Consider the following 12,808-nt stretch of genomic DNA (forward strand, 5'->3'; position numbering starts at 1 on the left):
TTCTCATCTACCAAGGAACAGACGCAAAAAAGTCACAACAAAAAACATCTGCAAGGTGTGAGCTTAAAGGTCACATCACCAATTCAGCTGGTGGGAAGAGGAGAGGGCTGAGATGAAACCTTAGGCTTGCTGCCTGCTAACTCTGGGGCTGCTGTGATCTTAGAGTTTGTAGGCAAGACCTGCTGCTACCCAGTCCCAAAAGAGCCCCACACATTCTTCCTGGGTCATGCTCCAAGAAAGCAGTGAGCTACACCAAAGCTCTGGTAGATTCTCAGAGGCCTTCCCTTCTGCTGCAACCTGTGTTCCTGGACACTGACACAGTCTCCCCAGTGTTTGGGCATCAGGTGAACCCAGGGAACATCTCACAAATAAGAGTCTCTTTCCTTTTGATGTGAAAGCTGTGCACTGCTCTCCCTCCAAGAACCACTTCTTTAATTCCCAGAAGGACAAGTTCAGCTTCTGATCTTTGTAAAGTAAACAGAACAGAGCAGTACATAGTGCCGTGTCTATCAAGTACCTAAAGGTCCTGATGTTTTCCTGGTTAAGTGGCACACTATTGCCCTCCTATCTCCAGAGAGAATTTGACCCTCCTGACATTGCTGTGTGGTGTACCACGTCCTGCAAAGCTTCCAACACCCAACACAGCTGCACTTCAGAGGGTGGCCTTCCTGCTGCCTTGGGCTAAGATTAAAAACACAACTTTTTGCCCCACATCCAGGGGCATTCTGCCTAATCTCATAAAAACCAGTCCTCGGCCTCCGTAGGTTGCCTCGGGCATTGGCACCGAGTCCAGCCAACACAGCACGTTACACTCGTGCCTGTGCCAAAGCACACAGCGGTTCCACCTACCAAAGGGACAGAGCGGCCGCAGCTCCCAGTAGGCTCCCACTGGTCTTACTGGGAGCCACAGCTGCCCAAAACTTCTGAAAGGCCCTGGGTGATCAGTTTTCATGCCACCAGCCACAGAATGCACCTCAGATCAAACGCTCCAGAAGACGACACTCAAAAGCTGCCTGTGACTACCTTTTTGATCCCAGGGTGTTGCCAAGGGTTTGGCTGTTGGCCTGCAGGCAAATACACCTCAGACTGTGTGTGCTGAGGCTAGGACTCCAGGGATGACCAGGTCAAGGGAAGGCTGTGGGCCCTGGCCAACAAGATGAGGCTTCACCTCAGGAAACTGCTACAGTCACCTTCTCCACCCAAGAATCACAGCCTGATTCACCAAGCTCCATCTTAAGGGTCTGCAGTGTGAACATCTCAAGGTTTGGATTAAGTTTCTCCTCTCCTGTGGTTATCTTTCATCCCTATTTTTCACACAGGGAAACAAATCATATACAGGCCACCTCTTTCATATGACAAACATCAAGTTTATCACCATCATCCCACCAAGAAAGCCAAGCTCCCACAGCTGTGAGCAGTAGGTAGTCCTCAGCTTATACCTTACTTTAGGCCCTCAGCTTCAAGATACTGAAAGCCAGGTCTGCAAAGGGGCACTGCAATAGCTACGTTTAATGCAAGCTGATTTCTGTAGAGTTTACAGTCCCAAATTAGATACCCAGGACCCCTACAGCTTGCAGAGGAGAGTTAGATATCCAGAAATGGGATGAAGAGGTGAGGAAAGTAAGCTGCCAGGTGCAATTGCTGGAAGCAGTGGTAATTGCTGAGGAAAGACAAGGCCAGTTCTCAAAACATACCTAAGCAACAAACTCCAGGTTGAGTTAGGAGGGCTCTTCTAGTGTAAGGTATGCAAATGTGGTTGAGAAATTTCTACAAAAAGTCAGAAAGAGAGACTCCAGAGCAAAGCATTTAGCATATTCACCCAGAAAGAGGGATAATTTGGTTGTGTAGCCTTTGTCTGAAAACTATTCAGTTATTTGTGTGTAGGAAAAAGATTCCAAGGGGAACTCTTGAGAAAGCCTTGTCCCGGGATGTCCTACAGGGTGTTGATGAGGGTACTTGAGTTCTCAACCAAACCAGATGGGGAAAAGTTCAGATGTCCCTTACCTCCCAAGCAATAGACCTAACCAGCTGTGGGGTTTACAGAGAACACCAACACTAGTCTTGTCTGGGCTGGGTTTCCAGCAAGGCTGGAAACAGATTCCCAGTTTGGGACAGGGCTTGGACATGAATGAAAGGAAAGTACTCACCAGGTAGGTATCAACTATTTGGGCTTTCAGTAGGTCCATGGAGTAAATGGTCAGCCCATGGTTCATGGTTAAACTTTGGGATCCGAATGAATCAGCCATGGTCACAGCAGATACCAGACAAAGACGGTATTGAATATGTCTCCTAAATGCTGTCCAGCTGTTCTCAGACAGCCTATTTCCTTAAGCAGTAAAGCTTAAGAGATATTGGTACACTCTTGGTGCACAGCTTAACACTCCTGAAGTTCCCAAGGGCTCCACAGGTACATCAAGCAGACAAGCCTTCTCTCCTACTTTCCCCCAAGCAGAAATGAGAACAGTGGAGAGCTGCTCCCCCTCATTTAACCACCAAGCAGAATTTGACTCGGAACTCTCCAAGTCCCACTGCTCATCCATCTTTTTACTGAGCTCCTCAAAAACGTTCGGAGCAACCCCTAGCCTGTTCCTTTGAACAAAATGTTCTGCAAGTCGCTCCATCTCACTCCAGTATCACAACATTAACACATTTGCAGGCCTGCTCCAGAGGAGCCAAAAACATCAGGCAGAAATTGCCCTCCTGTAAAAGGGACTGGAGCCAGTATTTAGCTTGGCTTTACCTATTACCCACATCTGGCAGGTAGATTTCGCTCCATTTGGCTTCCAGACTGTGGCACACATGGATATCAGGAACAGATATCCACTAGGCATGAAACTAAATATAGACTCGTGCAGAACCATGGAAGTAATTGCCAGGGTGCATTTCCAGTAACTGGGTTTATTCTGTCTACAGAGCAAGCAGCTGTGATGAACAGCAAAGTTTACTTACACAGAAGTTTCACTAAATAGAGCTTATTAGATTTTCCTCTTGCTTTTAAACAGTATACTCCCCTGGAGCCTGATATTTTAGTATGGGACTTGGTAGTCAATCCACTGCAGTCTAAGAAAGTGAGTGCAAAGGAAGAGTTTTCACCGACTACAACAGTATTGCTGGACCTCACTCTGTAAGACACCGCAGAAAGCCAAAAAATAGTAGGAAACGGGGCTGGGGAAAAATCTGAGAGGTCAATTAGTTCATCTTCCTGCCCAATGCAGGACCAACTGGCATCAACAATTCTCGACAAATGTTTGTGAAATGTGCTTTTAAACACCTCTCCTCCCCCACCCTGTAACAGAGCTCCTACCACTTCCCTAGGCTTTACGTCTCCCAAAGCTTCCGAAATGATGCCGAGGGGACAGCCCCAGAGGAGAGAAGGGGAGGTCAGAAGGGAACTGGTGGCACAGCGAGGTTCAGTGTTCTGCCCAAAGTGACAAATTGGTGATAGAGGATGGGACAAACAACAAAGTAAGACTTAGTCACACCTGGAGAAGCTGTTTAGCAGCGTATACAGATCAAATTCAGGCAGAGCATCTGCTGCAGAAGCCAGTCTTTAAATCTGTAACACAGGCAACCATCCAACAAACACCACGCCATGCTGTCCATGGCCTGGCCATATTCTGCTGTCCTGCTCATCAGAAAGATGAGCCCAGCCTAACGCTAAGAAGCAGACGTGCCCCATGAGGTACGCCCACAGCCAGGCCCCACTCTTATCTATACCAGCCCAAGGCTGCTGATTCCATGGTCCCACCAGGATGTGATTCATGCGTGCCCCTGCTCCACCCAGCTGGCATGCTCATCTCCCTCATCTTGGCTTCAGGACTCCTGCTTCACTGGGACAGGGACTGACATTTAGTGAGATTTTGTAGGGGCCTGTTGACCTCAGTGTAATTATGGTCTTCAAGGTGCTTCCGCAAGAGACATATCTGATGACAACAAAGAATCGCCACAGAGTTCCCTTTAGATTATGAAGAAAGGGGGTAACATTTAGCTGTAATGAGTCTGTGGTCAGGCCACCTCTGAGATCAGCAGTCAGGAGACTAAAAAACCTGACCCAGAACATGGTAGGAGCCAGATGGCGGGGTGTCACCATGTGGACATGTGGGCTACCTCCCCAAATTTTGCTTTTGTGTGTTTATAGCATTTCCACAATAACAGCCCTGAATTACTACTGCTCAGACCTCTTCCCAAAGGTGTAGGTTCTCATAAGAAGGAATTTTCATGTACAGAAAAAGAAAACACTGAAGGTCCTTCTCAACCCTAAGAAGTCAGGAGTACCCAAAGGCCCGTTCATGGTCCTGCAACGTGCTGTGCACATGCCCAGGAAGAGACTCTGCAGGATAAAAATGCCTTATTTAAGCTTCTGTTTGCTGTTGCTGGCAAAAAATTCAGTGGAAAGAAACCTGGAATGAAATGAGTCATTCCTAGAGAATTCAATGGCAGGCTTTTCCCGGGAGGGCTGTCAGAGAATGGCCAAGATTAGAAACCTGACCACATTCAAAGCCAAAACCCAGCGGACACTTTGATATCATGAGGTCCCTATTATAAAAGAAAAGCAACTTTTTTTTTGTGGAGCAAATCTCCATTGAACCAGAAGGAAGGGAAAAAAAAAGGAAAAAAGGAAAAAAGAGAGAAAGCTCTCTTCATTACCTCCATCTCCATTCATACTTTAATGAGAGGCTGCAGTCATTTGCAATTAATACTTGAACAAGCAAGCTGTCAGAACAGATCCAAAAGAACTGGTGTTTAGAAGCCCACCTGTTTGTCATCCAGCCATCTCCTCTTTCCCAAAGCCAAACCCACCTTAAGAGGCCAACAGCTTCCCCACAAGAAAACACTAAGCACATCAAAGCAGATGCAAAGTGTTGCTTCCTTCTAGGTAAAGGCCCTCATCAGTGCCCTCCCTTCAGACATAGCGCTGGGCTCAAAGAACAAGTTGGAAAAACACAGTGGCTTGTGTTATGAGGAAGGTCAGAGCAGAAAGATCTTCAAGCCTCAAAATGCAAGAATCACAGAGGGAAGGTCATTTGGCTGCTTCTATGTGGCCACAGGACCTGCTAGAGGAACCTTCAGTGATGCATATTTCATGCAGACCTAACCACAGAAAGATGCACATGGTTATGGGGTTTTGGGGTGAAACAAGGTCAAAGATCAAAGATCTACTAGATCAAAGTAGAGTGTGCTGTCCCTCACGCTCTGGACTTCACCGTGCTCCTGCAACTGCCCCCAAGGTGGGATGGCTTCCCATGCAACCCAAACACACAGTAGCCTGCAGCCACTTCATGTGGCTCTCAGGAAAGCCATTGTCTCAGCTGTTCTCCTCTCTGCTCTGTGTGTGCTCTCACACTCTGAAAGTTGGTCCCATGGCCTCAAGGGTGTTAACGGGGAAACACCTACTGCTGCTGGCTGTGCAGATGAACTGACAGTGTCTCCATCGTCTCAGTTACTTAATTCCTTACCCTGAGTGAGGGGAACTTTTTGTTCTGGGGGAAAGACAACGTTCCCAAGTCACCATTTAACAGGCCTCAATTGAAATAATTTTAAGAAGGGGAAAAGCCTGGCTTGGAGTCTGAGAATCCAATGGATCTGTGTCCAGACAACAGCTACTGTACGCTCCCTAACTGGGAGCCACAAAATAAGATTGTTTTGTTCACACCAATGTTAACAAAATTAAATTAGGGCCTTAAGAACAAACCACTGTTCAATTATGAAGTGGGAACCGGGCACCCTAAAACTCCCTTAGTAATAAGGAGAAGAGTACCTCATTGTTCACGCAGACTAAGTCCATCGTCTGTCCAAAAGCATCCGTGACCTTCTGCACCACTTCTTTGAATCTGACTGGTCTTGGAAACTGGATAATCCTGTACACACAAATAAAACAAGTCTCAATTTAGCAGAAGCACACTGGAATTTGGGACAATTCAGAAGCAAGGACCTGTATGCTTCTGTCATGAAGCATAAAACTCACTCCTTGCTTTTATACTCATACTGCTCACCTGCTACGCCCAAGGCAGGACTTGATCTACCCTGTAAGAATATCTACCCAAAATCCTAGTGCAGCTCCTCTGCTCCTCCCCCTGCTGTGAGGCACAGGTGGAAAAGAAGAGAGTCCAGTAGCCCTTCACTGGAGAAGAACCAGCATCAGGCACTGGTCAGCGAGTTATCTCCATTTTCAGCAAAAGACTCTGAATACGGAGGAGGGATGGAAGAGAGAACAATACAGTTTGGCAACCTGTGACTCTCCTGTACCATCACATGCAGCAGCTCTACAGGAACACATCAGCAGGTACAGTCTACCCCTACAGCCACATTACTTACATTTTCTTTGGCTTTAACACACACCTTGGGCCATTAGCCTGTGAGTTTCCAGCCCCGTGTCCTGCCCTGCCACGGCCACCGAGCAGAGGTGATTCCATGAAAATGTCAAGCAGGGAAGGGCGGGCAAGCTTTAACTCCCAAGCTCTATTTTTATGGGACCCATGCCCAAAATCTGGTTATCTTAAGTAAGTGTCATAGGCTGCTAATCAAAGGACGTGTTTCTTTAGACTTGCAGCTCAGCTGTGGTTCAGCAGGACTCAAGAATTAAAAAGAGAAAAGGATCCAAGTGTGCAACCTGTGTCCCTGGGAAGAGGCATTTAATTACTTCCAGCTTGGGAACCACTTTGCCTGCGTGCACATCCCAGGAGGTACTTGTGGCAAATGGGATGACAAGGCAAGGCTCTTGCATATAAAATTATAGTGGATTTTAGGGGAAGGAGTCCTGCTGTGAACTCATCTGCAGCTGGCTGAAGTCAGTGGGATGACATTTAGTAACAAGGGTAATTTGTCCCTGTACACATGGGGGACTGGGTTGGGTACATACCTTTTCTCTCCTTCATACTCAAACTTGATCCTGACATTTCGCTGCTGAAAGAAAAAGCAGAAAGTGGTTAGGTTCCAAACTGCATCCCAGCCTGACACACAGATCCAAAGCTGACAGCAGTTTTGAGGGAGACTCCCCTAATTCCAGTGGCATCTGGTCTACCCAGGGCCAAGCTGCCTGCTGGACTCATGGACTTTGGGGAAACTCCAAACTGCCAATAAGAGTGCTTGTCAAAAATAAGGTCTTTTATAAACACGGGGACACTCTTTCATCTGTATAACTGTTTTAGTAAAATGCATTAATAGAAGTGGGAAATGTTGAATGCTGTGAACTCAGTTGGGAACAAGGCACTACTATCAAAGAGGCAAACATTGTTAAGTGTCTGATGTCTGTCCACCTTCAGCGCTTCCCATGGTTTAACTCTAGTACTTTTCTGTTGGAAACCCAAAAAGCAAAGCACAGAGGACGTTTAATAGAACACAGGAATCTTTGGGGCAGAGAAATAAGTAAAAGCAAGTGTGCTATAATGGAAGTGGAGAAACAGTCTTGGATTTTAAAAGCCAACAGTGCTGGGGTGGTTGTTATTTTCTTAGGACATACAAAATGCCAAGTACATCAGGCATCACTACACAATACGCAGTGTAATCACTATACCCTGAACTGACCAGTTGTTCACCTCAGGAGAAATCATTAAATTCACCCCAAGAAAACCCACCAGAGTCACAGGCAGACGGGGCACACAACTGTGCAGGGACTAGTAAAAGCCACTTCCCCCATCCTCTATTTGTGCATATTTACCAGCGATCGAGACCACAAGGAGCCTTTTCATTCATTCAGCTTCTCAGACCGAGCCTGAGCCAAGTACCCCCCTAACATCCCTTGGCTCGTGACAGGGCTTTCCGATGGTCTCCAAGGCAGATCAAAACCCTCTTTACATCCCAGTCACCCCAGTTAACCAGGGCTCTGCCCCTAACTAGTGCACACAAGCCTCCTTAAATAGCGGTTTTCTTCCCATGGAGGAAAAAAAAGCACTCTCCACCTCCCTCTGAGGTGTAACACCAGGGAGTGCTCGGTCCTACGCCGCCTGCATCTCACCGGGATCATCCCCGAATGGGTGGGTGACAGCCCTTCCTGAGCAAGAGCCTTATCTCTAACCCTGGATTGCCAGCGCGTGAGGGCACACTTTCCGTCCTCCCAGAGGGAAAGCAGAGCCACAGTGAAACAGCTTTGTCTCTAATAAGGAAAGTGAGCTGGACGGGCGGCCTTAGGTTTATTTTTAAACTGACAGCTCAATTTCTGCAAACACCCATCGAAGTTCAGGAAGTCAAGGCTGGAGGCGATTCAGTGGAAAAAGCCTAAAAAACCCCAGAAGATTCGGGGTAAACCTGTTGGATAATCCGAAGCAGCATCCTTTTTATCTCTGCTCGTGGCATTTGCTGTGTCTTCAGAAACGCTGGGAAGAACCAGTGTTGGGACAGTCACCAACTGGGGCACTCCAGCTGAACAGGCACTTACATGACCTCAGTGCCTACAGCCAGTTCACCAGACCCACAACATTTGGACAAATCCCAGGTTCACTTCTAGAACCTGGCTCAACCTGTAAAAACACTAAACTAACTGTAAAACAGTCCAAAATTCAAAGGGAGATGAGCATAACCAACCTAGTGTTGAAGGTCCAAATCATTCTAGAGACACAGGCAAATACAAGTGGGATTTCCACCTTGGATTATCTGTGTTGGTAAATTAAAAAAAAAAAAATATATGGACTCTTTTATGCCAATTTTTATTTGCCTGTGCCTCTCTGAACAGGGTCTGGTTGGTTCATCCTTCCTGGATACTGGCATTAAATCAGCCAGAGTGGGTTCACTCCAAGTAGCTCCACAAAATCCTTCTCTAAAGTATGAGTTAAAAAAAAAAAAAATCAGGGCAAGGAACTTTCGAGGTTTCTCCTTACAAAGGAGCAGGACGTGTAAAGGGAAAAGCTCACGCAGCTCTGGTCTTGCTGCAGGAAACCTTTCAAAACACAGGTTTCACTTTCAGCACAGACCCAGATGTAGGGTCTACGCCGAGCTGGGACGTCACACGCGCTGCCTGGTTGTGCTGAGCAACACAAACTTCGCAGACAAATAAGTTTTGAAAAACAGCTTGTGGCTGGAAAATGTCAGAACGCTCGTATAAAGCTCCAGAGGGAGAAGAAAAGGGAAGAAAAAAAAAAAAAAAAAAAAGCCACAACCCTGCTGCATCCTTTTCTTCTACATCAACAACAGGGCTGATGTGCTGTGGCCCGAAGCCAGCAGAAGGGAGCCAGCTGCCCCACACCACTCCGCGTCCGAGCGGAGCGACAAACACACTGCCTGCAAGAGGGGAACGAAAACCCACCCCATTTCTTAACTAGATATTATTTTTTTTCTGATATGTAACATTAACCTCTCGCCTCCCTTAAAGAAACCAAGACCTTAAGCTTGCAAGCATTTGGAAAAGGGATAAATATATATTTATCTATAGTCTGAGAAGTTGGTTACAGTTTTGTTTTGCAGTCTTCCCTTGGCTTGCTCGTGTTTCTGACCCACAGCTACAGCTGAATTCCTCACTGCTATCAGCAAAAAATACTTTCCCTCATTTTAAAAAGAAAAAAAAAAAAAAAAGGGCAGTGCCCGAAGCACCAGGAAGTCCCAGGAGGATGCAAACCACTTCCTAAATGCCAGAGCAGGCTGTGATTTTTACACCCATGGAAATCTGGTTTGGAGAAACTGGTTTGGGATTACACAGGGAGTCTTGGAGCACTGCCAAGTGCTGGAGCAAAATCTCACGCGAGTCCGCACCCAGCGTCTCAAACGCTCCATCGAGGGGGAGGCAGGATCAGCATCTTCTCCATAAGGACCTCAACACAGCGTGGAACTGCTCGAGGACAGGTCGCAGAAGAGGTGCAGGTGGTGGAAGCTGCCGGGTCCTACTCATTTCTGCAATTTTGTGAAGAACAAAGACAACAGGGACTCCTCCTTGCACAATCCAAGCCGTGCTATTTACCCTCCTGGCCATCAGATGTCAAATGAGGTTAATGGCAGCCTTGCTCTCCCCACAATCAAGAGGTCATTACTTGGTGTAGGAGAACAAGCTGAGACATCCAAGAAGGGTGTGTGTTAAAGACGGTGGAGGAGAGGAGTAAGGCCACGGTGTGAGGCACCAGCCTTTAACTCTGAGCCCTGGCAGAGGATTTCAGCAACAGTATTGCTGTGAAAGCTGAGGCAGATAAAGGACCAAGCAGGGGAAACTGAGGCACAAAGGCACCAGGTGCTTTGCCTCAGGGTGCAAAGAAAAAGCCAAGCCTGGGGAAGAGAAGTCTGAGCGACTTTATTGCAGCCTTTCTATATATAAACGAGGCTTTATATAACAAGGAGAGGCTTTTTATCAGGTCCTGTAGTGACAGGACAAGAGGCAACAGTTTTAAACTGCAAGAGGTTGGATATAAGGAAGAAATCTCTTATAATGAGGGTAGTGAGACACTGGAACAGGTTGCCCAGAGAAGCTGTGGATGCCTCATCAGTGGAAACGTTCAAGCCCAGGCTGGATGGGGCTTTGAGCAACCTGCTCTAGTGGGAGGTGTCCCTGCCCATGGCAAGGGGGTGGGAACAAGATGATCTTTAAGGTGCCTTCCAACCCAAACCATTCTGTGATTCATTCCGTGAAGCAGAGTGGCAGAGCCAAGCACACAATTTAGATGTTTGATCTCCTAGGGCTGTATGTACCCAGCAACCTTCCCTCTCCACGTGCGTTTCCTTACGCCACGGGGCACGGAGGAGCCCACGTCTCGGCTGGCGCCTGTAGGCCCTGCGTGAAGCAGAGTGGCAGAGCCAAGCACACAATTTAGATGTTTGATCTCCTAGGGCTGTATGTACCCAGCAACCTTCCCTCTCCACGTGTGTTTCCGTACACTACGGGGCACAGAGGAGCCCACGTCTCGGCTGGCGCCTGTAGGCCCTGCTGTGACACAAACAAAATAAGCGACAACCCCAACAGGAAATACCACAGTAATTTCCTTCGTTTCTGGAATAATTTCTTCTCCGAGATATTTGTACCGGCATTTCCTCTAGCCTCGCTAACAAATGGTATTTTACTCTTTCTTGCCATCTGCCTCAGAAAGGAAAAAGCAAAGCCACCGCAGTGGCCACAAACCCATCACCATCTTTCCAGGCTTTCCTTGAGGTATTTTTAGCTCCTTCCTCAAAACTTCTAATTTCACAAAAAGACCACAACTGCCGAGCTTTAGAGGAAGCACTGTTGGGAATCGGGGAGGGGGGACGGACGACCGTGCACCCCAACAGGCTCGGCCAAGCTCAGCCCCCGGAGCTGGAGCAACCAGCCCTGAGCGCTGGTTTAGATTAAGGAAAACGTTAGAAAAAAAAAATATGGAAAAATTGTTTCCAAACGAGGTGAATCATGATCTTATACAGAGATCCCTGAAGAGCCGAGTGCTGTTTGTAATAAAAGCACACACGGAGAGCAGGAAAACATGCGGTTAGGCCTAAAATGGAAGCGGTTTTGGAGGAACAGAAGGTGCTGAGCTCCCTCAGCTGCTGAAGACCCAGAGGGTGGATCAGATCCGGGTACGGGTCCAAGCTGAGCTATGCCATGCCCATGGAGAAGGGTGATGATGGCACAAGGACACCCTCCCTGCATTGCCTCAGTGCACCTAGAACCGCCACGCTGTAAAATCCCGGACCGGCACCAAGTTCAAAGACACCCCCCATCACGTCGTCTCCTCCTCCCGTGCTCAGCTGCCACCAGAAACAGTGTTCTGGTCGGACCCAACGTCTGTGGCTTGCTTTTAAAGCTGCTTTTGTCAAATCTAGCCAGAAGACAGCTTTGCCAGTGTTGAGACACCACAGGGACAGCGCCTTTGGATCACTTCTTCCACCCAAATCCACGGTTGCCTCACAAACCATCTGGGACAAAGCCTCTGACTCCAGCATTAACCCTTCTGAGGTCAAGAAAGGCAGGAAAAATATCATGAAAAGGGGCCTTCCCTTCAAGAGGAACTCATTCCAGCTTCGCTCTTACCCACCCACAAGACCTGGGGCACGAATTTAGCCTCATTTCCCCCCCCAACCCCATGTAAAATGGGGGCAAAGCAGGAGACCCACTTTTCCACACTGGAGGGTAAGCAGAGGGATTATTTTCACTTCTTTTCTACTTGTTGGATTAGGAAACAATGAGAAACCCCCCTCCGAGCAGTGCAGCGTTCGAGCACGAGGGCTCTAGTTACTCCTTTGTACAAAGGCCCGAAGCGGTGGGATTTCTCCTCAAAATTCTGCCCTTGGGCCAAGAGAAATCAGCACCGCAGGGCCAGGCCGGGAGGAAGGTGGGGGGGAACTTCTGCACCTCCCCGACTAAAGCACGTTGTTTGCATTAGATCCTGCGCTCGCCCCTGCTTTTAGCAAGGGGATGTTGGTTACACGCCAGACAGCTGGACCGCGTCCCTCAACCGCAATAGGAGATGACTAATCCGCGTCATTAGGAATTATCTGCACAGAACCCCCACGCGCTTCGGGTTATTCAGCAATCAGACAGAAAGGGGTTTGTCTGGGATTGCCCCCTTCTCCTCTCGGTGGGGGTGGAAGCTACAAGATATCCTGGTCCCCCTGGATCCCCTACAGCTCTTTTCCTCCCGAAAAAAACAAGCCCACCACGCGAGCAGCTCAGAGGCCAGAGGAAAAACGGTGTCTAGAGGGTTCACTGCTCCCTGTTACAGATATTTTTGGTTTACACAGCAGCAGAAATCACAGGCTTCAAAAATGTTTACCCAAAACCACCTACCTGGCAGGGAACAGGTTTTTTCCAGCTGGATTTCTCCATGGTATTACCCTCTTAGCACCCAAGTCAGCTCCACACACATACAAGGGGAAAGCCTCTTCCCCAAATCCCTGGGATTCCACTGCCTTTGCCGTTTCC

The 12,808-nt window shown here is 48.0% G+C and overlaps 1 protein-coding gene across 2 annotated transcripts in view; it reads right to left on the bottom strand.

The window, feature by feature from the left end:
- LOC106889782 (mitogen-activated protein kinase kinase kinase 3-like) overlaps positions 1-12,808 on the bottom strand; it is a 61,420-nt gene that overhangs the window by 28,593 nt on the left and 20,019 nt on the right. Inside the window, exons 3-4 of one of the 2 annotated variants that reach the window (XM_014945191.1) lie at positions 6,860-6,900; positions 5,759-5,858 (exon numbers count right to left, since the gene is read on the bottom strand). In XM_014945191.1, the coding sequence (XP_014800677.1) occupies positions 5,759-5,858; positions 6,860-6,900 (141 nt within the window). Of the gene's footprint in view, positions 1-5,758; positions 5,859-6,859; positions 6,904-12,808 lie in introns of both variants that reach the window. The other variant, XM_014945190.1, reaches the window with a different exon arrangement.

This window comes from Calidris pugnax, unplaced genomic scaffold (assembly GCF_001431845.1).
Source record: "Calidris pugnax isolate Ruff unplaced genomic scaffold, ASM143184v1 scaffold54, whole genome shotgun sequence".
Taxonomy (NCBI): Eukaryota; Metazoa; Chordata; class Aves; order Charadriiformes; family Scolopacidae; genus Calidris; species Calidris pugnax.